Here is a 24808-nt window from a genome sequence, read left to right as displayed (position 1 = left end):
TGCCTCAAAATATTGTAAATTTTGCTTCCCCACCCTGTATTTGGTCTTCCATGAGTTCCTAGCAACATATGAGCCATGACAGATGTTTCTGTTGAGTATTGCCCCCTCTAGTGGTCAATAACATTCATCATGGTAACAGTACAAGTGCAGTCACAGTGGATAAACTGACAAGAGGAGTGCGTAAGAAGATTTAATTCAACTTTATCATTTTGCATGGTACTATTTAGCATAAAGTCTTAGGTAGAAATGCAGAATTGTTTCCAAAAGGGGGTTACTCCACAGGTAGCAAAACATGCACAAGAAAAAAATATGGCTCATTGCTCACACTTCCTTTTAAAGCAGCAACTTGTAAACTTCACATCTGAATAGGCAGCCCTTTTCAAACCTCTAACACCATAGAAAAATACACGTGACGATACACGTATAGCAGCTCTGTTCAGTGCAGCTTCATATTTCTGTCTTGCCTGTTACGATCCAGTCAAATATGCTCTGGTGGATAAAATGAGGTGTATTCTCGGAGTGTGTGTGTGTGTGAGTGTGTGTGGGGGGGACTACATGGAGGCCTCTGTGGTTGTGTTGGCGCTTTGGCATGGGGTTGGACTAGGAGGGCAGGACAGTTCTGGACTCCCAGGGGTCTTCAGGGCTGTTTTCCTCTTCCCATTGCGTACTGTGAGTTCTTCTTTAGATTTAAACGTTAGGGGTACAAACCCATCTGCGTCTGCCACAAGTACAATCCACAAAGGCCCTGAAAAAGAAAAAAAAAAAAAAAATCAGCAAATTAAAACTAATTTTGTGAGGCAGTTAAGACTATACCTCACTTTCGAACACTCAGTCTTGGCTACGACAGCGACAAACCACTATGTACGTTAAAAGTAGTAAGCTGCTTTTGTTTAAAACCTTATAATCTGACCTAGGCCTTTAATCACTTCTAATTATAGCTCACGCATGTTGACAACACAACAATGCTAGCTGGGGCTGTAAAATAAGATGAGGTCTGTTAACATATGTTGGTGAACTCTGATTAGACATGTTAAATAATGGAGCTGAGTGTTTAATGACCTAGGTTACCTAATTGGGGAGGCCCTTGCTGAAAATACTCAATGGGGGAAGACCTTTCTAAGACGCCTAAAAGGGGTTTCCTGTAAATGGTATTACTTTTTTAACCCTGTCTGCCAAAACACAGGTAATCTCACATGCAATGCAGCACAGAAGATACCTCAGACACCACTTCAAATAAGAACTACACTAAATTGACAAGGAGAAGTTTCTTTTTAGTCTGTGCGGCTGTCCTGTACTTTCCACTTACCATACATCATCTCCACAATGGTTAAGTTAAAGAGGTCTTGCAGGGCGCGTAGACACAGCTTCCCATCACAGAGCAGCACCGGCCTCCGCTCATCAATGAACACGTTCTCTGATAACTGCCTCTGTGCGTGCATAAGGAAAGAGAAAGTCATGAAATGAATGGTGTGTAGAGGAGATCATCATCAGTAACAAACTCAAAAGGTCAAACTGGACACTCTTCTAATGACATAACCTGCCGATTAGACCCTCCATACCTGGATTTGTGTGTTTGACCACATTTACCGATATTCACTGTCTTGTCATTAAGTTGTTGAAAACCATCATGCAAAAGGATTCGATGTAGAGTTATCAGCAAGAGGATCAACACTGTAATTGCTAGAGTTTTTATCCCATCAAATCAATCAATAAAAGATTATTCATGTTAAATGTAGTGAGATTTTGACACTGTACCTGGCATGTGACGTTGACATAAGGGGGTTCCATGGAAGTAGGGTAGGCGCTCACTGCCTTCTTGCCATTCTGTGTGTAATCTCTGATTTCTGTCAGGCACTGCTGAACATCTGAAAAACGTGTAAAAAGCCTCTCCATGTTGTGGACGAGTTGCTCCAGCGCACGCTCCCTCGCAACGGCAGATGTCTTTTCAGCCAAAGGCAGGGTCGGGTCTGTGTGAAGTTTCTCCAACAGCTCCATGCGAGGAGAACTGGCCCTGCTGGAGTCCCTACTGGCATGTCCGGCCACCGCCAGGCTGGAAATACGGTTGACGTGGTCCATGTCGTAATTCTCCAACGTGATGGAAGAGGCACTGGAATGGGCTCTGTCTGAGAAGTCCACAGAGCTGGTGACAGGGCTGGGCTCACCACTTCTCACCTCCTCCACCAGCCTCCGCCTGTTCCCCGGTGAGCGAATTACTCCCCCTCCAGGTAAGACCAAGTCCTTTATCCCTGGGCGCTCCCTCTCATCCTTAGATAGGTGCTCAGAGTGCCTCCTAATCCCTGCACAGAAATTAGACGTGGACTCAGGATTGTGGGCAGTAGAGGGTGGTGTGACAACAGGTTCTCCATCGTACACCAACTCCTTGGCAACAAGACGAAGTATATATTTATCTGTGTTAGAGGATGGAAGAAAAGCTGGATCATTGGACTTCTGTCTGCCCACCATCAGCAGAAGCATCTTATCATTGAGAAAGCAAACGCCCTTTGGTCTATCGTTTGTCTGCAGAGAGATCTGCTGGATGTTCGGCATTGCAGAGGCAGTGATGCAGTACACAAGCACCATGTTACATGTGTTGGAAGCCACCGCAACTGTGGAAGCACGGGGATCAAAAGCCACAATATCAGGAACCAAAATCCCAGGGATACTGACTTTGCGAGTGGTGGTGACCTTCCGCTCATAGGTGACCAGGATGAGGTGTGAGGAGTCCTGTCCAGAGCCTGTCATAGTGTCTCTGCGACGCAGGTGAAGAAGAGGGCTGGGGTCGGAACGCCGGTGCCTTGCCAGAAGATGAGTAAGATCCAGGGGGCCTGAGTTGGAGATATAGGACCTCTCTGATTCAAATGATCTTCTTCTTGAGTCCAGGACGCTGTCATCGTCTGACATAAGCACATGTGAACCCTGGCCTTGAAGAGTCTCTGCCTCTGTTGGCATGTCAAAGGCCATACCAGCATTTAACCCACAGATTTTATCCAGTGGCAGCTCTGTGGCCACAGCCACCTGCGCCTCCCCTGTGGCCTCAATGGCACAGATATAGCCTCCTATATCAAAGATAGGACAGAAAGAGCAGGCCACGAGGCTCTTCTGAATGTCATTCCAGATGAAGGAGTGAAGAGCACTGCCTATAGCTACTACCAGACGGGTACCATCCTTAGTCCAGCAGCCACAGTGGATCAGTCCACTACCTTTAATGTCTGCTTTGATTCTCCTGTTGTCCACTCTGACAGAAAACAGAACAGAAGTGTCCCTCTTGGTCAGTACAGCAAGCATGTCCAGTTTAGGATGCCAGACGCAGCCTTGGGAGAGCAAGGGGAAAGGCTCGCTCATCTCACAGGTTTGAGTGCACAGTAGCTTGTTATGCTCAAGAGCACTGAGCTGCAGTTGCCACACAGTGACATGTTTCTTGTGTTGAACAGCGAGCAAGGCAGGAGAGTCAGAACAGCACAACGGGCCCCAGAAGAGCCCAAAGACATGCTCAAACTGCCCAATGACATTGGTGTCCCCAAATTTGACCTCACCATTGACGAAGTACAGAGCTGTCAGGCAGACCTGTTTGCCGTCTGTCCATGCTATCCCATGTACAGGGTGGATGGCTTGGTGGAGAGTGTTGAGGCCGGTCCTAAGCAGCTTTGCCTTGCCAAGATCCATCCTGGCGGGTGTCAAGAGGCTGTTCGAGAAAAAAATGGAGAAAAAGTATGAGTCACAATGTTACCATTGATGGTAGAGGCTGCATCTGAATCTAAATGGGACCTGCACAGGTGTAGCTATTGCTACCTATGCAGATTAAGAATAGCAAAAGCTTCTCTTGTGTCTCCTTCCAAGTACATGCCTTAATCCCCCTTCCCTGAGCTGAGACAGTGGTGACGAACACTTCTAGCTGCTTATGCTTGAGTGACCTTAACAACACACAGGTGGAGTGAGGACCTCGGAGCATTAACATCACGATGTGTTGAGTAGGTGTGTCTGGTCTCACCTCTTCAGCATTAATTCATCTACATCCTGTTCTATTTACAATAATTCAAAGACATCAGCTGCCTCAGACTTACATAAAAAGGTAAACGAGATAATTTACCAAAACTGGAGAATAAAATCACAAAATAAATAATCATATAAATGAAATACCAAAACTCATTAAGCTGTGTGTAAGTTAGAGTATGGTTTATATAAAAACGTGGTACAGAATAACATTTTACAGAGGCGAAATAATGTCACACATAAATGTAAACAGAAAACATGCTTAATAAGACAAGAAACAAGTTCTCCCATTGAAACTCAATACAACTGTCACGTCTTTACTTAATGCTAACTTATGTATCTATATCAAGTTCACGAATTCATGTACAGAATTTAAACAAACGCGTCATTTTAATTGATACTTACTCTATATACCCGTAGACACTTCAAGCAGAATCTGTTTGAAACATGGAGAGAAAATTTCCACTGATAAACCACATTTTACCGCTGAAAATATGTTGAATATGTTCGTTATTATTAAACCCGGAAGCAAAATTTACTGAATGTTCCGGTGCATTGTGGGATATGTAGTTTAAACGAAGCTCTCTGGGATTGTTATGCCGTTTTGTACGCGTGATGGCGCTGCACGTGTATTATTAAATGTTGAATAATATTAGAAAATTAAAATAGGCTCTATATTTATATAAAAATATATTAAATATGGAGTTAATTCGATATGTGTGTGTATGTTGAGTGTGTGTATGTGTATTAATCTATGCAACCTGTCTGATGTATGTAAGGGGGGCAGGGTGATGCGTACGTGCGGTGGTTTGGGATCTCGGCGTAGTCTGAGCATAAACTGGGAAATATCTTGGCTGTCTGACGGTGAGCGGTGTGACTACGGGTCTGGAGTGTTCGGTGAATGCATGGTTTCCGCCGATATAAGTCGACTCGTAGCCGCTAAACGGGTACCACTGGCTCTTAGAACGGGCTTTTAGGCTGTATGTTTCAGAGCTAATCCTCCTAGCAGCAGCAACAATGGGTGTGGAAGTCGAAACAATATCTCCCGGTGATGGTAAGTTGATTTATTCGCTTGTGTGTGCATTGATGCGGGGCTTTTGCTGCTGCCGCCGGTGGTGTTTGTGAGTGGGGGGGCTTTACTTCCCAGGAATACCCTTAAATGTTGTCAAAAGTTAGCAAAAACATCTTAATACATTAGCTTAACTCGTGCACGAGGGGAAACCGTTAGCTGCATTTGGGATGGAATTATAAGTAAAAACAAAACAAAAAAAAAGAAAACAGAAAAAAAGAAAATATTATACTGTTTGTTAATAACGCCTGTTTATTATCTTTCTAGAACTATCCACTGTTAATATTAAATATGCTGTCTTTGATAAGGTTTAGTCAACTCTTTACATTATGACTTTGATATAAAGGGGATGCTGCCCTGTTAGACCGTGAATGCACCACAAGTGTATGTAGGTGTATTTTAGCGCAATTACGGTGCATTTGGGAGCGTCTTACTTTAGGAAAATAAGCCGTGGGCTAATGTTTCAGTATGCTTGTGAGAGACCACAGAGGAGACCACAGCCGCATATGTCTGCAGGCAAAGGAGACTCTGCCAGAAACACCCCCCTGCTACTGTTAATCTGAGATTACCCCTGCAACACACATTCATTTAAACCCCCCTTTTTTTTCCTCCTCTTTCAACAGGAAGGACATTTCCAAAGAAGGGCCAGACATGTGTTGTCCATTACATAGGTAACTGATTCTTTAACTTTTGGCATTCATGAAACCAGACATCTTTCCTGCCTCCTGGTTTTAGGGAGGAAATTTGTCCCTGTGTGTTTACCTGACAATATCAGGAGATCTGCATGCACCTGTGTGTCAAAAGTTTCTGCCACCACACCCAGACGACATCCACATGCTTTTGGTTTAACGCATTGAAGGCGTGCTGGAACCTTTCTGAAACCGCACATAACTCATGTACACTCACATATGCTGTCTTTTTCCTGTTTGTCTGATTGTGGGGCGGGGGGGAAGAGGGAGAGAGACGCTGAGACATTTTAGGAAATAAAATTTGGGCTATTCTGTGCCTCAGGGTTGGGAGTCCAGACAACTAGGTCAGACAGAAAGTAAACAAAAGCTAGTTCACTTGTCATCGGTCTGTTTGAGAAGCACCGGGTTATTACACGGTTGTAAAGAGTTATTGTTGGCTTCCGTGGTGCTGGATTAAGAGTGATTTCATTGTGTGAATGTTGTATCCCAAATGTGTACAGGCATGACAGGATTTTCAACCAAGACTTGATCATCTTTGATTTTAGTGTTTACATGTTTTAATGTGATCTCAGTGTTAATCATTTGTTCCTAGAGAGATTTCACATTTTTATCATATTAGAACTGCAGCCTTTTTCTGACTAGACTTGGACATCAAAAGTTACAGACTAAGCCCAGTTAACAAATGGTGTATTGTTTAACGCGGTTTTTTGGACTCGAGAATGTAATCTGATTTCCCCTTGGCTGTGATTGCTACACAGATCAGACACTGTAGAAATGAATTATGTTATAACTGGAAATGATACATGGCAGCATGCAATAGGAGATGCTCTGCTCCTTATTTTTACATATGATTCACTTTGGTTGTTTGCCATAAGTCCCTCATGCGTCACTGTTACCAGCACATTATTGTTTTCTGTTGCTGAATCTGGTAAAGATCACTGTTTACCTTCTAAGATTACTATTCATAGAGCATTTTGACGTCAACAGCATTTTTACTGCTGATGAACAAGCTTCACATTGTAACATTAAAGCCCTTTTATGGTTTCAGAAAGAATTATTATTAAATTTACAGCAGTGAAAGGCAGTCTTCCCTCATGAGAGTTGTTCAGTTGGCAGACAAAAGGCGGCGCGAATTCTAACGAGAACCAATCAAAAACGATGGCCAAAATTTTGGCGCATGCAGCCAAATGAGCAAAGCCTGTCTAGACATAGAGACAGCTCATTGTAATTGATCCTATTCTATCTTCTCATATTTGCCCCAAAGGCTTTGTTGACCTGGGTGATCTGCCAAAAGAAGCTAATCCTGCATGGTGAAAAGAAGCAAAACAGAATGAATGTGTACATATTACATTTTAAGCTTTACATGGAAGATGTAACAGATGTAACTCGCCATTTTAATCTGCCACTGTATTGGATTACAGTTACAGTTTATAATGTAATTACATAACATGTCTTCATGTATCTAGTTACTTGGTTTATGCTTGGGCTGGAGTGTCCTGTCTATAAGTCCTGTTGACACCAGTATGTGCTCCAGCCTGGGAATTGGTCTCCACAGTTATTTTCAGATTAATTCTCACATTTATTATCCACACAGAAGGAGCTTGAGCCTGAACTGCCATTGTCTGATCAACCCGTTCCCCTGTCTGTTTTTTCTTGCTTTGACTCACACAACATAAGCTCCTGGTATTTTGACACTGGCAGCAGTGGCACGCAAATGGTAGAGTTAAGACAAAGCAAGTGCCTTGTATCTGGAATAACAAAACAAAACGGAAAAAAAAACATCTGTAAATATGTTATTGTACGAGCTGGAGGAAAAGGTTTAGCTTTGGGTCGAAAAATGTGGCTGGATGGAGCTGCGGACCGTGTGAAAATAAGACCTTAACAGTGAACGTAAGCCAGAAGATCAGCCAAGGAATGTGGTTCTCTCCGACCAAATTAGAGCGCTTGTTATGTGATTAGTAATATTAGACGTATGGTACGTGTTTGCACCTGTTAACAATCGCAGATCATCGTGTAGTGGAGCTTTAAGGACATGCTCCCAAGTTATGTTTGCTTTAAGGTGTGCATCCACTAACACTGATTTAGCTATTTAGGTGATATTGGCAAGATTGTGGCAACATATTACAATAGATTAGAGTTTTAGGTACGTTGGATTAAGCTGTTTGATTAGTCATTAGCCCAAAATAACATCCGCAGATGTCTTGTTCAATCCACAAGTCAAGGATAGTCTGAATAAAGCAGAATATATTAAAATTTAAGAAGATAAGATCAGAAAAATGAACTCATAATCGTAATATCTGATGAATTTAGTGGGGTACGAACTGTCACAGTTTAAGAAGAACTCTACTGAATGGATTGAATGTGAAAAAAAAGAAGTGTGATGTGCATTTATGCATAAATTCAGTTAACAGATAACATTGCTGTCTAGTTGTTGAGGGCTTAAAAACACCCACTGACACAAAAAAGCTCCAAATAAAATGCAAAATGAACCACTGCCTGCAACAAATCTTTGCACATTCGCTGTTTGCTAAAAATTAAAGCAGCATCCAGACCATAATACAGCGATTTTTGAGTGTATCAATATTTTATTACACCCCTATGGGATGTAAAGGTGCTCAGATTACCCAGGTGGCCTTTAGTGCGTAACCCCAGCCCGCACTTTCCTGATAGCGGGGTGAAGATAAACAGTAATGCTAAGGAGAGGGTGATTTCCCAGTGCATAAGGAGATTTGACACTATAATGTTTCCAGGGTTTGGCATCAGAGAGCCTCACTCTCACAGACTACAGCGCGTTTCTGATCTGCACTTTCATCTCTGGGACTCCAGACATGCAGACACGCACACATGCAGTGCGTGACCCTCCTTTGACTCGAGCTGCACAAATGAAGCTGCTCAGTCATTCACACACATTCTTGTTTCTGTCTAAGTTTGTCTGTGTAGCATAAGCAGCGAGGCTTCTCTCAGCACCACATCTCTTATCGGCGTTACCACGACTAGCAGCCTGCTGTGGGTTAAATTGGTCCGAGATGCATTTTACACTCGGATTATGTTTCACAGGCCTGCTTCACTTCTACAAATGTACACACCGAAATGTCCAGTTCACTTTAAAAGGACTGGCTAACATGGCCAATGGTTAATTGTCTCGCTTAACAGCACATTGTGGGTTTGGAAAGAGGAGGGTCACACATTAGGGTAGTGATTCCCAACCTTTTCTGGCTTTTGACCCCATTTTAACATCACAAATTTCTTGCGACCCCAGACATTTAAAACGGAGATATTTTTCTCTTGGAGATGTCTTAGCAGGGCCAGGCAGGTGAAGAAATCTCTCCATTCTCTGTTCGGTCTGATTTCGACTGTGTCTGTGCAGGTTGAAGCATAGGAATGTCTGTGGTCACATGATCGGGTCAATCAAGTTATGCCCTCTCAGATATTCTATCCTGCATTTTATTTGAACAGGATTTTTACCAGGAAAACTGTGTGGTGTGTTAATTATAATAACATATATAGTGAATCATTAACAATATTTTTATTAGTAATTTGTTTTTAAGTTTTTTATCAATTACTAGAAATTTCAGGCGACCCCACATAGGGTCCTGACCCCAAGGTTGAAAACACTGCATTAGGGGTTAGGGGTTTCTCCTGCCCTCTTTATGCCTATTTGAGCCAGCGATCCTGAATTCGCAGACACTTTCGTCTGCACTGACGGACGGTAGCAGGTCTTATATCAGCTAATATGAAGGTAACAACGACAGCCGTGGATTTCAGTGATTGACGACTGTGGGTCATAACGATAAACGGCGTTATAGGTCTCCAGTGACGGGACTTGGAGCTTTGGGAGCACCCGGGCTTATTCAAAGTGATGTCATGCCTAAATGCGGATGTCTTTCCTTTACCATGTTTGAGCTCCAGACATCACCATGAAACGTGCTGAATGCTGAAACCTAATGGCACTTGGTGCGTCACAGAAATAGATAGACTGAAACGCCGGCTTGTGTGTCAGGAGATGCCAAACTTGCCTTACAAAGTAGAATGTTGTGTTGGAGTGCTGTGGGAGCTCTTCAACAGCTTAGAGTTGAAAAACAGACCTCTAGCTTTTAATTATTCAAAAGTGCCTATAGTGTTTGTTGTTTATGTTCTTTGATGTAAATGCTCCTAATTACATTACATGTTTCATTTGCTTCCACTTGATTCAACCATATTTCATAATGATTTATCAGCAGAGCACCAGCAAGACTTTATTCTTCCCATTGAGACGCTTGCAGCTGTGAAATGCTGCAGCACATATAAGTTAGTCGTAGACAGATAGCTTAACACGCAGATCGCATCTCATTTCACCCACACTTGAGTTGAGGGGGTTGTTGTGCTGGCAGGCGTCCTAGACGGGGGCGAGACAGGATACAGTAAACGGAGTAAAAATAACCCCACCCCTGTGCACTACAGCATTTTGCAGATCCAGCCAGAGCACCGGCAAGTGAAAGCCTCTCATGAGGAGAGAGTGTGGGAGTGTGGGGGAGCCGGCCTCAGGAAGGGACGGCCTCTGCTTTATTTTTGCAGAAACCCCGCCCGTACTTAAGCTGTCCAAAGAGTGATAACGGAGCAAGTGATACAAGTGGCATTTAGGATTTGTTTTGGATGTTGTTGCATTCCCGTGAATACAGCCCGTACTGAAACATTTATGTATGCTGTAAAAAGAATTCAATGCACTGCAACACATTACATTGTAGTCACTGAACAATATCCAGGGCACTTAGCATACAATGCTGTAAGTGAGTCAGAATAATTGGGATCCTGAGTGAAACTGTCCTCATGACAAAGCTTTTGTGTATTTTTCACAGGAAACACAGAGTAGAAAGGTGTACTGTTTCATTTTTAGGTCCATTTTTTTCAGTTTCAAAACTGGTTTTCCGATTTTTGGAGCTGATACCAATGACGGAGTACATAATTACAATCTCATATACTGCCACAATATATCGTAACCAATATATAGACAACTAGAAAAGCACTCGGCGCTAACCTCCGCCAAGGCAGATGAGTCCCCCCAGATCACCACCAAAATGTAATCATGTGTTCCTCATGCCAGTATCAACATTTTCTGGAAATTTCATACAAATCCTTCCTCAACTTTTTGAGTTATCTTGCTAAAAGACAGACAAACAAACAAACCCCCCACCCAGTCACCACCGAAATGTAATCATTTGTTCCTTCTGCCAGTATCAATATTTCCTGAAAATTTCATCCAAATCCAGGAACGGTGGAGGTTATGTTTTCATCAGGGTTTGTTTGTGTGTCTGTTAGCAAGATAACTCAAAAAGTTATGGAAGGGTTTTGGTGAAAATTTGGCAGAGGTAATAAATGAGGATGTTTGCAGTGATCCCTCAGATGTAACCAAGTGGAGATGGGGTATTTTAGTTTAAAAATGAGCTTCATGCAAAATGAGTCTGACATTAATGCACTGACTATTAATCTTCACATACTGACTGACAGAAAGTATGCTGTTGGAATAAACCTGTCGTTGGTTACCTTTTCATAATTTGTATGGGAGCTAGCAGGTACACACTGCAAACAGAGTGTTTTAATGGAGCTTTGAATCATTCAGTAAGGCGAGTCTGTTTGTTTCTTTTTGGCATTTTCTTTTTCTGGGATCATATTAAAGGCAGGCCCACATGTCCACATGCAAATGTTCCATATAAGTTCTGCTCGATCCAATGACAAATATTTATTTCAGATTTTAAGTGCAAGAAAATGGCAAAAACTCGAATAACCTACAGTGAAGGAGTGGAATGACATCATTTGGGACATTTTTAAGATGGAAAGAATAATTTTTGCAGTAAGACTATAACAAGGTCTGTTTTTGAAAAGATGGGAAAGATGGATTAGGTATGTCACACCAGTTTGATCATCATTTATCTAAGGTTACATCTTATGGAATCCAATCCATTATATGTCCATTTCACCCTCTTTTTCCTTTTTAACCCTTTTGTATCAATGTTTTTGTTTTTTCTTTCAATTAATTTTTTAATATCGCAAATGTGCACCCCAGCATTCCTGTTCTAGGGAGTTCAGTTCTTAATTTTGTATTGTATAAATTATATCTTTTGTACTGTGGGTGGGAGGGAGGACCAAATGACCAATCATCCTTATTTGTATTGTCTGTAGAGTTGCAGGGATATCGCTATGTGATTCGGTTGTAATTTTCAGATGAGTGGATGAGAAAGGTAAATTGTTATGTGAATAAACATGTGAACTATGGAAAATCCTAATAAAAAGAGATTAAAAAAAGACACTGACAAAGACAGTGTTGCAGCAACTTCAGCCACAGTTGTGACTTTTTAAAGAAATAAAGCCATAGGGTTTGTGCCCCTTTAGTCTCTGTTGGATTCTAGACAGCAGTGATTGGTCATTACAGCTGTCACCTGTTTTATATATTTAAACAACGCAACAAGAACCATAGTATCAGTCAGATGCTTCTGTCATTCATGCATCATGATCTATAATTGTGACGGACAAAAACATGTTTTGTGAGGTCACAGTGGCCCTGACCTTTAACCTTTTGCCACCAAATCTAATCAGCTCATGGTCACTTTTCAGTCTCAACGATCCTTCGGTAGTTGTCACTTCCTTCTAGGTCACTTCCAAGACGAGTGTTTCCTTCTGATCAACTCCCTCATGAATGGAACAGTCTAACAGGAATAGAAAAGGTCTCAGAGTCTCAGTAACACATCCACTCAAATGATAGAAGAACTTAATAGAAAACTACAAAATACATGTAAAACACAAGAGTAAAGGTGAAGCAGCATTTATGTATTCAGCTGCAAAAACAAACAAACTTCATTTCCATTTATCCTAAAGGTCATTCCCTCTTCTTTCACTGTATGACTTACTCTTAGAACATTCAGTAGAGTAGTTCCTTTCTTATATGACTTTATTATAATTTTATATATTGCGTGTTGTGTTTTCTCAATATTTCTGTCTTTTTGTGATTTTATTTTCCTCTGTGTGCTCCATTCATTTATTTATTTATTTGTTTGTTAGCACACTAAAATGCCTTTCTGTATAAATTGCTTCATAGAGTTGGATTTAAATGCATTTTACACTGGCGAAGCGATCATTTCTTTATTTTCCTTATTAGAGGATACATTTGCGGTTGTGGTCAACAGTTTTTCATTTAGTGCCATTTAACTTGACTCACACTGAGGACTGGCTATTTTAACACTGAGGACGTGAAGGATCCATAGACGCATCCTTGAAATGTCTCCAAAAGAACGACTCGGCCCTGGAAGGATCTTGGGGATTGGAACAGTTCTAATGACATAGCTTTATGTAAATGAAGAATGAGAATCAGCCAGTTTTGAGTCAAAGAAAATGTTTGTGCCAAATTTTAACAAATTCTGTTGATGTTTTAAATGTAATGGGAACAGACTGACTATCTATAAGGACACATTTCTAACTAGAAAAGCACTCGGAGACCGTAGACCTCCACCAAGGCCGATCAGTCCCCCCCCCGCAGATCACCACCAAAATTTAATCATTTGTTCTTTGTGCCAGTGTCAACATTTCCTGAAAAGTTCATCCAAATTCGTCCATAGCTTTTTGAGGTATTATGCTAACAGACAAACATACAAACCCCGATGAAAACATAACCTCCTTGGTGGAGGTAACAAGAAAAGCATTTGGAGAGCACAGACCTCTGCCAAGGCAGATCAGTCCCCCCCCCCCAGTCACCACCAAAATTTAATCATTTGTTCCTTGAGCCAGTATCAAAATTTCCTGAAAATGACATCAAAATCCATCCATAACTTTTTGAGGTATCTTGTTAATAGACAAACAAACAAACAAACTAGAAAAGCACTCGGAGAGCGCAGACCTCCACCAAGGCAGATCAGCCCCCCCCCCCATTACCACCAAAATTTTATCATTTTTTGTTCCTTGTGCCAGTATCAAGATTTCCTGAAAAATTCCTGAAAATCTGTCCATAATTTTTTGAGTTATCTTGCTAACAGGCAAACAAACAAACAGACAGACAAACCCAGATGAAAACATAACCTCCGCCATTCCTTGGTGGAGGTAACAAACAAACAAACAGACAAGCTAACCCAGATGAAAACATAACCTCCTTGGCGGAGGTAAAAATGATGTTATTGGAATATTTTCATCTCGGCTACAAATCAACGTGATGAAATCTTCCTAGAAAAAAAGAGGGAAAACAACTAACACAGAGGACATGGGATTCATAGTCGTTACTGCAAGTAGGCACCAGGGGGAGATCAAGATGTTTTGGCTTCTACCCTAAGAAGCTGTCATTACATCCATCTTCATATACAGTCTTCGATACATATACGCCGATACCGTAATATCTGTGATAGGCCATATCAGCTGTCTCAGGCCATCTGATATACTGGTCAGGCTCCTGGGCTGTGGTGTGCCCTCCAGGACACTTGCATGTGTAAGTCGCTCCTTTTAGCCATACGCAGGTGTACAGTATCACCGACACAACCCACTCACCACACATCGCCAGCTTCTCAGCCGATACCCCAACAAACCCAATGGAGTCATTAGTGCCAGGATACCATCCTTCACTGGCTGCCCACCTGTGAATTTTGCCAATATATGTTTACATGTTGCAACTCCTTCTGCCAGAAAACGAACCTGCTTTCCTGCAATTGATGCAAGGGTTTTTTTTTTTTTTGCCCCAGCCACTGCTCGAATGCCCAGTAGCAGGTGGCATTCGCCTTGGTGTGTGCACTTGATGACTCCACAGCTGGAACAGTCCCAGCCTACAGATATCTGGCCTACTGTGATTCTTGGAAACGATGGTCCTACTAAGTTTAGTGGGGAATGAAAGTAGAGAAGCTGTACAGTACCAGACACCATCGGTAAACCTCAGTTAACACGCAGCTTTAAATGCCAATTATTCACACTTGTTGAACTACGTCAGAGAAAGATAAATCACAGCGTATCACTGTGGGACCCGCAAATGTGAGTGGACATGCTATTATTACAACGGTTATTCAGTTTTGCTAGATATTAACTTTGACTTCCTGTAAGAATGTGTAATAGGTTAAAAAAAAGTTGATTATTCTATACCATATCGCCCAGTATGAGGAAATTATTTGAGTCATGAACAATTTACATTTATGCTGTTCAACAGACAGCAATAAAAACATAAATAACATAACAATTTAAAATATGTATTTGGGGATAATGATATATTGCAATTATTGTAGGAAATATTGAAATTTGCAGTGAATTGGAGTTGCTTGGTTATCAAGAATGTACACACTACTCGTGTTGAAATGTGTATTTTTTTTTCAAACTAAAACATACACACTTAAACTTCCATTAAAAATCCACACAATGTATTGACTTTCATGTTGCATGTTATTAACAGTACTTCTCTGCTCAGTGTCACTGAATCTGAGAGAAACCAGATAACAGAAGTTTTGTTTTAAGTTTTTCCCATTTTTGAATCAAGAAATTCTTTCATATGGACTTAATAGCAGTCTTTTTGTGTAGTAGTCCAATTCCAATTTTATTAATGGTGAAGCCATGACAAAAATGAAAGGGAATAAAAGTATTTTGTACATTGAATTTAATGTAAAATAAAGCACCACTGGTAAGCTATGACAGGAGAAAAGTAAAAACATTGAATGCATTACAACTAACAGATTTCATTTAGAATTTTTGTTGAGTATGAGTAGCTTCCAGATAATGTGATTCAGATACTTTCCAGAATTTTTTGGAAAGCAAAAATGCAAAATTAATTTGATATATTGTCCAGCCAGTGCCAGTTTATATTGTCTGTATATTTATTGTCTATTATGATGCAGAATTTACTGATAATTAACAGGATTGAAGTGATTTTTTTTCTCTTAATGTGCTGTTTTTAAGTATTTCCATGTATAGAAGAAAAAAAAAAAACGGTTTCCCCAAAAACCAAGACCAGATCTATATACAACTATCACTGGGAAACAATGAAAAAGTATTAGCCTATATACACTGCCTGGCCAAAAAAAGAGTCACCACTTAGATTTAACTAAGCAAACACCAGATCCTTCCATTGAATAATTACTGTGCTGATTAATAGGTTTCAGTTCTTTAACCCTTTAACTGATGCAGCTTCTCATTTTTTAAACATCAGTTTGATTGAGAACATAAAGATCGAACTGTGTTTCAGTAGAAAAAGGTCATGTGGTCAAATGAATCCAGATTGACCCTTTTTAAGAGTGATGAATGCATTAGGATAAAAAGAGGTGGGTGAAGTGATTATCCATCATGCCTAGCACCTACAGCCTACAGTACAAGCCTTTGGGGGCAGTGTTTTATGATGTGGGGCTGGTTCAGTTGGTCAGGTCTAGGATCAGCAACATTATGTGTCAAAAAAAATGATGGAAATATATGTTGTGACATTGGATAATGGTGATAGTGTGCTGTTATTAAAACTAAAGGGGTTGCAATTAAATATTAGAGCATGGCACTATTTATTTGGCCAGTTTGTGTGTATAATATCTGATTGACAATGCTTTAAATCTTCATACTCCAGTCGAGTTACTTTGACAAATTGATTCCTGTCAGTTGAAGTTTGCCATTAAAATATCTCTTTGATAGCTTGTATAGTTGCCACTGAATTACCTAAAAATTCATGCCCAGTTGTCGTAAAGAACAGTGAAATTAACTACAAAGACCAAAACTTTTTTTTTGGTAACATGTACTAGACTGCAAACATGTTTTTTTTCAGCTGTAAGATTGACATTTTAGCCTGAAGACTATGGGGATTAGCTTTTTTTTTATTATTACTTTATTTTACCAGGTAAAATCAATTGAGAACTGCTTCTCATTTACAATGATGACCTGGCAAGAGGCCCCAACAGACAAAAACAGTGACAAAACAAAACAGAACAAAAGAAAAATGGATAAAAGAAAACAGTACAGATGAATCCAAGACTCGTAACCAATAGTGAGGAGACGATGAAGTTAAAAACAACAAATAACTACTAGAGTGTACGGGGAGAGAGCAGAGGGGGAGAGTCAACACGTACAACAGTCAACTAGGGAATGTTGTAGTTTTTTGTTGGGAGAGCTGAAAGTTTAAGGGAGTTTTGAAGGGAGTTCCAATCATCTGCTGCAGCAAAATGAAAGGAATTCTGGCTGAAGACGGTGCAGGCTTTTGGAAGAGATAGAGTAATCAAATCGCTGGACCTCAGGTGGTAGTTATTATGGGAAAGGTCCAAAAGGTTGGAGAGGTATTGAGGTGTTTTCCTTAGAAGAGTCTTGTAGATAAACAGAAGCCAATGATGAACTTGTTTTTAGAATCAGCCTTAATTGGACATGTGCGTGTCTTCACACTTGAGCATTTGCTTCACTTTTCTGCCTTAAAGATTATCACTTAATTTTACCCTTTATAATTCCCCAGCTCCACCATTTTGCCTTTTTGCTAACTTCAGGCACTGGCTTCCAAAAAAACCAAGATGGTGACAGCCATTTGTAGACTTTAAAGCAGCAGTCCACAACAAGTGTGTGATGAGATTTTGTCCACTATTTACCTATTGTAATGTCTATTCCACACACATTTAACAGTAAGAAACAGAGGAGTTTTTGGCTGCCAACTAGAGGTACAAGTACATTAATTGTGAGGATTGAGAGTTAATGTGTGGGTGGTTGTGTTTTTTGTTTTTGTTTTTTTCCATTTAAGAAAAGAAATAATAGAAATAGAAAAGAAGAGGAAAAATTATCTTTGATTTGCATGAGGATGAACACAATCAGGTGTATTAAAATGGCAAAATCTCATCACTAACAAATTTAAATGCATGTAATCTCATCAGACATCATTAGTCCACTTGTTGGCACTTATTTATTTTATTCCTCTCACAATAAATGACCTCCAGGTATGTTAGAAACCCAGGTTATTTAGGCAAATAATGTGCCTATCTTGACCCCGAAAGCGTCACTTGAACGCCTCTGCTAAAATATGAACAATTTATTTCCTCATTTAAGAAACAGTTGTTTTGCAGAGGAGGCTGTAATGAAGCCTGCTTTGTTGTTGTGTTGCTCTCCTGGTGTTTGAAGGAGTCAGAAAGTTCACGAGTTATCAGAGGAACTAAGCGCGGCTCCAGATATCAGCCTGGATTCCCTCGAGGGAAAGTGGCTCGGGGAAGTCAAGGGAGGGCACGTTGAAATGACTAATGAAGTGGTGCCAGTGTCTGGATGCGTTTAATGGCCGGCCGCAGCGTGATTATCGCGCCTAAATGTTCGGTCAGCGCTGCGAAGGAGCGTGTTCCTGCACCGCACCGCCTTTGTTAACCTCTTCTCCCTGTGGTCTAGATACTGGCGAGCGCTGGCCTAGTTAACTTTAAAAATAATCCACTAAAACCAGGCCAGTGCTTCCCCATTCACATTCCCTTTGTTCATTTTGATAATTGAGTCAGACCCAAGATCCCGATAAGGAGCCCAGACAGAATAATTCCTCAGACTGGAGCCACAACCGCTTTAAATCTTTAATCTTAAAAAAAAAAGCCTCCTTCCAACGATTAGCTGACGAAGGAAGGGCGTAAAATGGAACACAATCCCACTGCGGTAAAATAAAATAAAATACTGATAATACGATGAGTTTCTTTGGTAAAAATCCTGATGTTAGGTTCCACAACAGAAACTGATCCAAATAATCTGTGCAATAAACCATACTCATATGTATAATCTGTACACATGTCTATAGATATGTGTATATGAGTATCTACCCTATCTAAGCTGTGGCATGTTCACAACTGTAAATAGTATTTATAGCTTTTTTTGATTTGTTGGTTATAGGGATGCAAATTATCGATTAATCCATTAATCATTAGTTGGTTGACTTTATCGATTGATTAACACTTAATTGATGAGCGTTGATTTTCCTGAGAACCCGTATTTCTCTTTCTATGGGGTCTATAAGAATAAAAGCTAAATATTGCTTATATACTTAATAAAAAAAAAGCATGTCATATTCCTTAATGATTGATTTATTGTACCATTGGATACAGTACAGGCAATGACATTTATGGAGAAGATCTAAAGAAATTCTACAGAGAAATTCAATAAAATAAATGGATCTGAAGAGGGGCAGTTTAGAAGAAATGGGCATTTCTGACTTTGCATCACTGACATGATGGAGCGAGATTTCAGATGAGATGCTGGGCAATTAACCGACAGTTAATTTAATTGAACAAAACTTGTCGAAATTAATTGATAGTCGATTAACTGTTTACATCCGTAGTTGGTTACATTTCTATATTTCCTGTTGTGCATCTGTTTTTTGTGCTGACTGAATGCTCTTTTTGCTCTTGTGTGCTTTTTTGTGCTCAACTTTGGCTGCTGTAAAATTGGAATTTCCCCTTGTGGGACTAATAAAGGAATATCTTATCTTATCTTATCTTATCTTATCTTATCTTATCTTATCTTATGTGAATTGTTTGTCTTTGACAGGTATGCTGCAGAATGGGAAAAAGTTTGACTCGTCTCGAGACAGGAACAAGCCCTTCAAGTTCAAGATCGGAAAGAGTGAGGTCATTAAGGGTTGGGAGGAAGGAGTAGCACAGGTAAGAGCAAAGGGGAACACATCACTTTGCATTAGTGGCACTCATTTCCTCATTGTTTAATTCACCCTTATTGTGCCCACATTGCAAAGGTCAATTTTTCCTCTTTATTTGTTTCATACAGTCAGTGCAGAACCATAGAGACTAATACAAAATATGTCACAGTAGAGATTGAAATCCAGTAGGATTCGTAATCCTACTAGGACAGATAGGAATTTTAGTTTGTCCTAGGACAAACTAAAATTCAGATTACAAAACCTACTAGGACAGATTGAAATTTTAGTTTGTCCTAGGACAAACTGAAATCCTACAAGAAATTAGGATCTGAAGATTGGAATTCCAATCTGTCCGAGGAGAATTTACAATCCTACTAGGACAGATTGTAATTCTATTTGGAAGTGGGATCTGAAGATTGGAATTTCAGTCTGTCCTACGATTTCGCCATCACTATTCCAGCTGAATTATTTCCATATCTTAGATACAGTATATGGCCCTTAGGTCAATACACATTGTAACCAGGATGCCAGAAATTGTATGCTTACCTATGCTGAAATTGACTGCAATTTTGGCTGTGAAATGATTCAGTCTATTTTCCATACATTTTGATATAATCTGACATTCTCCTAATAGAATTCAAGATTGTCCTGACAGAATTCTTATATTTTTTGCCGTAGGACAGACTGAAATTCCAATCTTCAGATCCCACTTCCAAATAGAATTACAATCTGTCCTAGTAGGATTGCAAATTCTCCTAGGACAGATTGGAATTCCAATCTTCAGATCCTAATTTCTTGTAGGATTTCAGTTTGTCCTAGGACAAACTCAAATTCCTATCTGTCCTAGTAGGATTACGAATCCTACTGGATTTCAATCTCTACTGTGACAGAAAAGACAGTACATTATATTATAGGGTAAAGTGATCAGATGTGCTTTGCTTTTCAGGTGAGTGTTATATATAGGACACTCCCTTTAGCAGTTATACTTGGGCAATATGTTCGACTTACATGAGTGGTTTGAAGGCACCATGTAAAGAATTCTTCAGGTCAAAGTGGTATCATTTAACCTATTAAGACCCAAACAGCCACCAGTGACCAAAAGGCATCTACTGATCCAAACTGTTCAATACCTGTTGATCCACTAATCCTATCAAAACATGTAAATAATTGATGTAAAATGCAGTTTTTCATCTTTTCATGGTCATCAGATATGACCCATTTAGATGTTCAGAGGTTCTGTAGTGAACATGGAAACACAGTCATCTTCTACAACATTGATTCACCAGTAAAACCCATGGCGCTGGATCAATGCCAGTGGATGGACACACTTGGTTTATGTTCGATTAAAGATATATTTTACTGACAAAGTCACTTTTTCTTCAGTTTTCCTTTTTTTTGATGTAAGAAACCTCAATTTTAATCTAAACTTTTCTGAACATTTTCATGATCAACAAATTAAATAATGAAAAATACCTGATTTTGATTGAAAAAATGCAAAATACAGAGGATACTATTACAATAAAGGGTGATAAATTATTTAAGAAAGGTTAAATAGAGAGAAAAATTCATTTGGGAACTGACACAAAAGTAGGTCTCGGTCTTTATGGGTTAATCCTATCAATCCATGTAAATAAGGATCAGTGATCAATGACATCAAATGTACACTTGGTTTATGTTAAGTGAATGATATATTTTTCTGAAAAAGTCACTTTTTCTTCAGTTTTCTCTGTCTGATATTATATCCCTCAACTTGAGCTTTAATGAACATGTACATGATCAGTAAATTAAATGTAGGAAAATACATGACTTTCACTGAAAAATATGCAAAATTCAGAGGATAATATTATAAGAAATGATGATAAATCACTTAAGAAAAGGTAAATATACAGAAAAATTCATTTGGGAAGTGCCACAAAAGTAACACAAGTAATTAAGTAAGTAAAAGTAATAATTCATGAGTCAGATACGTGAGTCAGATTTGTATACTTTTCTGTGAAGACGTGTTCAAGTGCTAGTGGAAAATATTGACATCTGAGTATATTTACAGTCATACTCCAAGGAAAACTGTAGACTTTTATTATCAGATTTAAAACCTACAGTAATAACACTGGATTCTGTTGAGTTTTTTTTTTTTTTTTTGATGTAGGAGGTAGAAAGTCGTCCATTGTCCGTTATCTAGGTTTATTCATCCGAAGATAGGGATAATACAGTTTACAGTTAAAACTTGAACACACTATGAAAACTCGGGTCGGGGGATCAGAAATATGACAAATTGTAATGATACACAGGATGAGATGTTTCAAATCCCTGGAGACACACCCTGAACGCTGTGCCGTAAAGTAGAGCAGCAGAAGTCACATGATCAGAACTATCCCAGAAGAAGAAGAAAAATATAAGCGGAGAGGGAGTATTTCAGGCTCACTGACCCAAAAAACACAACAGCTGATTGCAGTATATGAAACGTCGGTGTTTCCAGAGGCTGCGCCAACCGACTCGTAGAACATTTGGATACACAACATGCATCAAAGCAGGTGGAGCTGCAACAACAGACCTTAGTAGAGGCTTTTAGAAGATACTTCCTCTAGACAACAACACACCAAAGCTGATAACAATAGTTTAAGTAGTTCATTTATCAGACAAGGGCAGTTGTTTACCTGCTTACTAGTTTCGGCTACTTCCTGTGGCCTTAGTCAGAAGCATCACATGATGTTGCCGTGATGTGTCTTATAAATAAAATGTCTGATAAATGAACGACTTACACAGTTGTACTTGGAAGACAGTATGAACCTTTACCAGACTGATAACAATAGTGTCATGTCATTTATTTCCCCTTTAGGCTGTATTGAAATTAACCCTGTAAAGCCTGAACCATTAAATCATTGACAGAAAATTCCAGTTCTTCCAGTATTATTTTTGAATAAACAAAAACATAATATAACACAAACATGTCTAACAAATTGGTAATTCCTTTTCAAAACTGGCAAAGTTCTTCCTCATTAATGACAGTCTTGTAGTGTCACTTGAAAGGCCTCTGGTGAACACATTCCTCCCCCCCTGGTGGATTATCCGTGTATTGCATGTATCTAATTGTAGGGATTTCCTGATCCGATCTACAGATCGGTATCGGCTGCCGATCTGGCATTTTTTACAAGATTGGATCGGATTTAGTCACAAGATCGTGCCGATCCAGCGGAGCTTTTATGGCATTATCTTACCCGACCCAACCCACCCCGCAAATAAACTGACATTCTTTTGACCCACCCCAACCCGACCCACAAGGAACCAGCTTCACATCACTAACGCATGATACCGAATGCACCCCCATATAAACCTGGACGGACCTGTCCATAGACACACTACAGCAGTGGCAAACAGAAGGTTCTAATTTGTCCCACAGTATGAATTCGGAAAGTGCAAAAATTATACTAAAGTTATGAGTCAAAGGTGTCATACTTGTTTTAGTTCAGGTTCCACATTCAGCCCAATTGTGATCTCAAGTAAAATAATAGCATAATAACCTCTAAAAAATGACCCCCAATTTAAATCAAAATTTCATTGTAAAAAGTCCATATCGGATCAGTATTGGATCGATATTGACCAAATTAATCCCCAAAAAATCAGATCGGATCAGAAGCAAAAAAAATCCAGATTGGGACATCACTATCTAATTATATACATCAGGTTTTCAGGAAAAAAAATATCACACTGATCATGTAAAGGGCTTCAAAACTCATGTATCAAATATGATACATTTGGCGTTATAGGGTTAAAGAAGTTTAGTAAGGGTGTAATTCACCAGAGGCCTTTCCAGTGACACTAGACTGTCATTAACAAGGAAGGACGCAGAATTTTGCCAGTTTAGATAAGGAATTACCAACTTGTTACACATGTTTGTGTTATATTATGTTTTTGTTTATTCAAAAATAATAATGTTTGAGCATTGAGACCCCATGTATCAAATATGATACAAAATTGAAACTCACACAAGGAAACTGATATTTGAAAAAAAGAAAATTTGGTTGTTCAGAAGGACCAATAAAGGCCCAAGTTTCAAAGAACTGAAATTTTCTGTCAATGAATTAATGGTTCAGGCTTTACAGGGTTTAGTTTGTGGAATGAGAATCCATATCAAAGTATAAGACATTAATAATCTCTGTAATGTTAAATATGCAGCTGAAAGAGAACAAAACCAGTGGAAACTTCACAAGAAATGAAGTGTCCAATACTTTATTGTTGTCATTCTGATGGAAATGAGAGAGAATGTGTTGCAGCTGATTAAAAACCGTCTGGTCCCACTCAGGTGATGTTAAAATACTCTGTACTAATGCACTCTGTTTACACACTCAGCTCAACTTTAGGTTAAAATTTAATCCTGGTGTAAATTAAACAGCGCCGTAACAAGTGTAAACTGCGAAGAGGACGATGTTATCCTTTACACATCCTACACAGAGCCGTATCGAAAAGATGTCAGACAACCCAAACTAAAACCTCACGTGGGTGTACCATGTGTTACGGAGGCTTAAAAGCACATCATGAGCACGATTATTTTTTTCTCTCCTGTGTTTTAGATGAGCCTGGGCCAGAGAGCTAAAATCACCTGCACACCAGACATGGCTTACGGAGCAGTAGGTCACCCCGGGGTCATCCCTCCAAACGCCACGCTTATATTCGACGTGGAGCTACTCAAGCTGGAGTGACCCCCCCCCCACGGTTAAACCCAAAGGCTTAATGAGGCTGCGTTTGCCACAGGGAGACCATAACCAGCGGCTGCCTCCCACAATCCACCTCTGTTTTTTTTTTTTTTCTCTTCTTTTTTCTTTTGTTGATTTCTACAGTTTTATCCAGTTCACTGTTTAAAGGTATCTACTGTTGCTTTGTTGCCACTTCATCATAACACATAGTACAAGAAGCAAATCACATGTAAGACTGTTTCACAAACACTGTATTTTTTTCTGTTTGCGTCAGAAATGCTTCTTTTGTTCGATTTCGTTTAAAGTTGTAAATTTTGTTGAATAGATCTAAGCAGTCACTTGAAGAAAAGCCGTTCTACTTTGCAATCAAAACTGCCTTACAGTTGAAAACACAGAGGAAAGGTACATGTTGAAGTGCAGTACTGAATACTCTGTACACTAACTGGGCATTACCACTGTCTGCATTGCCACTTTGATAAAGGTTTGTCCTGCTGAATGCTCTAACTGATGTTGCTATGTTTAGTATATTTTATATCCCTCATAAACATTTACTGCAAATGTACCTTACAATACCCAACAATACTGTACAGGACTCAGTGACAGCCATTGCTACTACGACAGTTTATCGACCAACTCTTGAATAAAAATGGCATGTACTGTGTTGAGAAACCTGTGTCCTGTGTTTATTGTGTTTTAGTGGAAATGGAGAGGCTGCTAAATGAGGCACGGTGTGTGTGACAGTATGTTTGACAGGCGACACTGCCACCTGTTGGCCAATTCAATATAAACATGGGTGTTGTGAATACAG

At 39.7% G+C, this 24808-nt stretch overlaps 2 protein-coding genes across 3 annotated transcripts; one reads left to right on the top strand and one right to left on the bottom strand.

Annotated features, from left to right (window-relative positions):
- Positions 1 to 37: 37 nt before the first annotated feature.
- On the bottom strand, positions 38 to 3904 carry wdcp (WD repeat and coiled coil containing). Its single transcript, XM_030129059.1, has 3 exons — positions 1756 to 3904; positions 1307 to 1427; positions 38 to 745 (listed from the first exon to the last, which is right to left on the bottom strand). The coding sequence occupies exons 1-3, from the start codon at positions 3661 to 3663 to the stop codon at positions 552 to 554; spliced, it is 2223 nt and encodes a 740-aa protein (XP_029984919.1). The 5' UTR covers positions 3664 to 3904; the 3' UTR covers positions 38 to 551.
- An 859-nt stretch (positions 3905 to 4763) lies between these two features.
- On the top strand, positions 4764 to 24669 carry fkbp1b (FKBP prolyl isomerase 1B). Of its 2 annotated transcripts, XM_030129060.1 has the most exons (4): positions 4777 to 5044; positions 5683 to 5730; positions 19204 to 19316; positions 23878 to 24669. In XM_030129060.1, the coding sequence occupies exons 1-4, from the start codon at positions 5008 to 5010 to the stop codon at positions 24004 to 24006; spliced, it is 327 nt and encodes a 108-aa protein (XP_029984920.1). In that variant the 5' UTR covers positions 4777 to 5007; the 3' UTR covers positions 24007 to 24669. The 2 variants fall into 2 exon arrangements, with proteins under 2 accessions (XP_029984921.1, XP_029984920.1); XM_030129061.1 differs by lacking the exon at positions 5683 to 5730 and having other exon boundaries at positions 4764 to 5044.
- Positions 24670 to 24808: the final 139 nt, after the last annotated feature.

The sequence above is a fragment of the Sphaeramia orbicularis genome, chromosome 24 (genome assembly GCF_902148855.1).
Source record: "Sphaeramia orbicularis chromosome 24, fSphaOr1.1, whole genome shotgun sequence".
Classification (NCBI taxonomy): Eukaryota; Metazoa; Chordata; class Actinopteri; order Kurtiformes; family Apogonidae; genus Sphaeramia; species Sphaeramia orbicularis.
Note: the sequence above shows the minus strand (reverse complement) of the source record. Positions and strands in the feature narration are given on the sequence as shown.

Excerpts from the sequence above, each read along its gene's own strand:
- wdcp (XM_030129059.1), bottom strand. The coding sequence starts at position 3,663 with ATGGATCTTGGCAAGGCAAAGCTGCTTAGGACCGGCCTCAACACTCTC. Across the intron at positions 1,428-1,755 it reads ATGTCAACGTCACATGCCAG|AGGCAGTTATCAGAGAACGT; the intron begins GTACAGTGTCAA and ends ATGCACGCACAG. Across the intron at positions 746-1,306 it reads CATTGTGGAGATGATGTATG|GGCCTTTGTGGATTGTACTT; the intron begins GTAAGTGGAAAG and ends TTTCTTTTTCAG.
- fkbp1b (XM_030129060.1), top strand. The coding sequence starts at position 5,008 with ATGGGTGTGGAAGTCGAAACAATATCTCCCGGTGATG. Across the intron at positions 5,045-5,682 it reads AACAATATCTCCCGGTGATG|GAAGGACATTTCCAAAGAAG; the intron begins GTAAGTTGATTT and ends CTCTTTCAACAG. Across the intron at positions 5,731-19,203 it reads ATGTGTTGTCCATTACATAG|GTATGCTGCAGAATGGGAAA; the intron begins GTAACTGATTCT and ends TGTCTTTGACAG.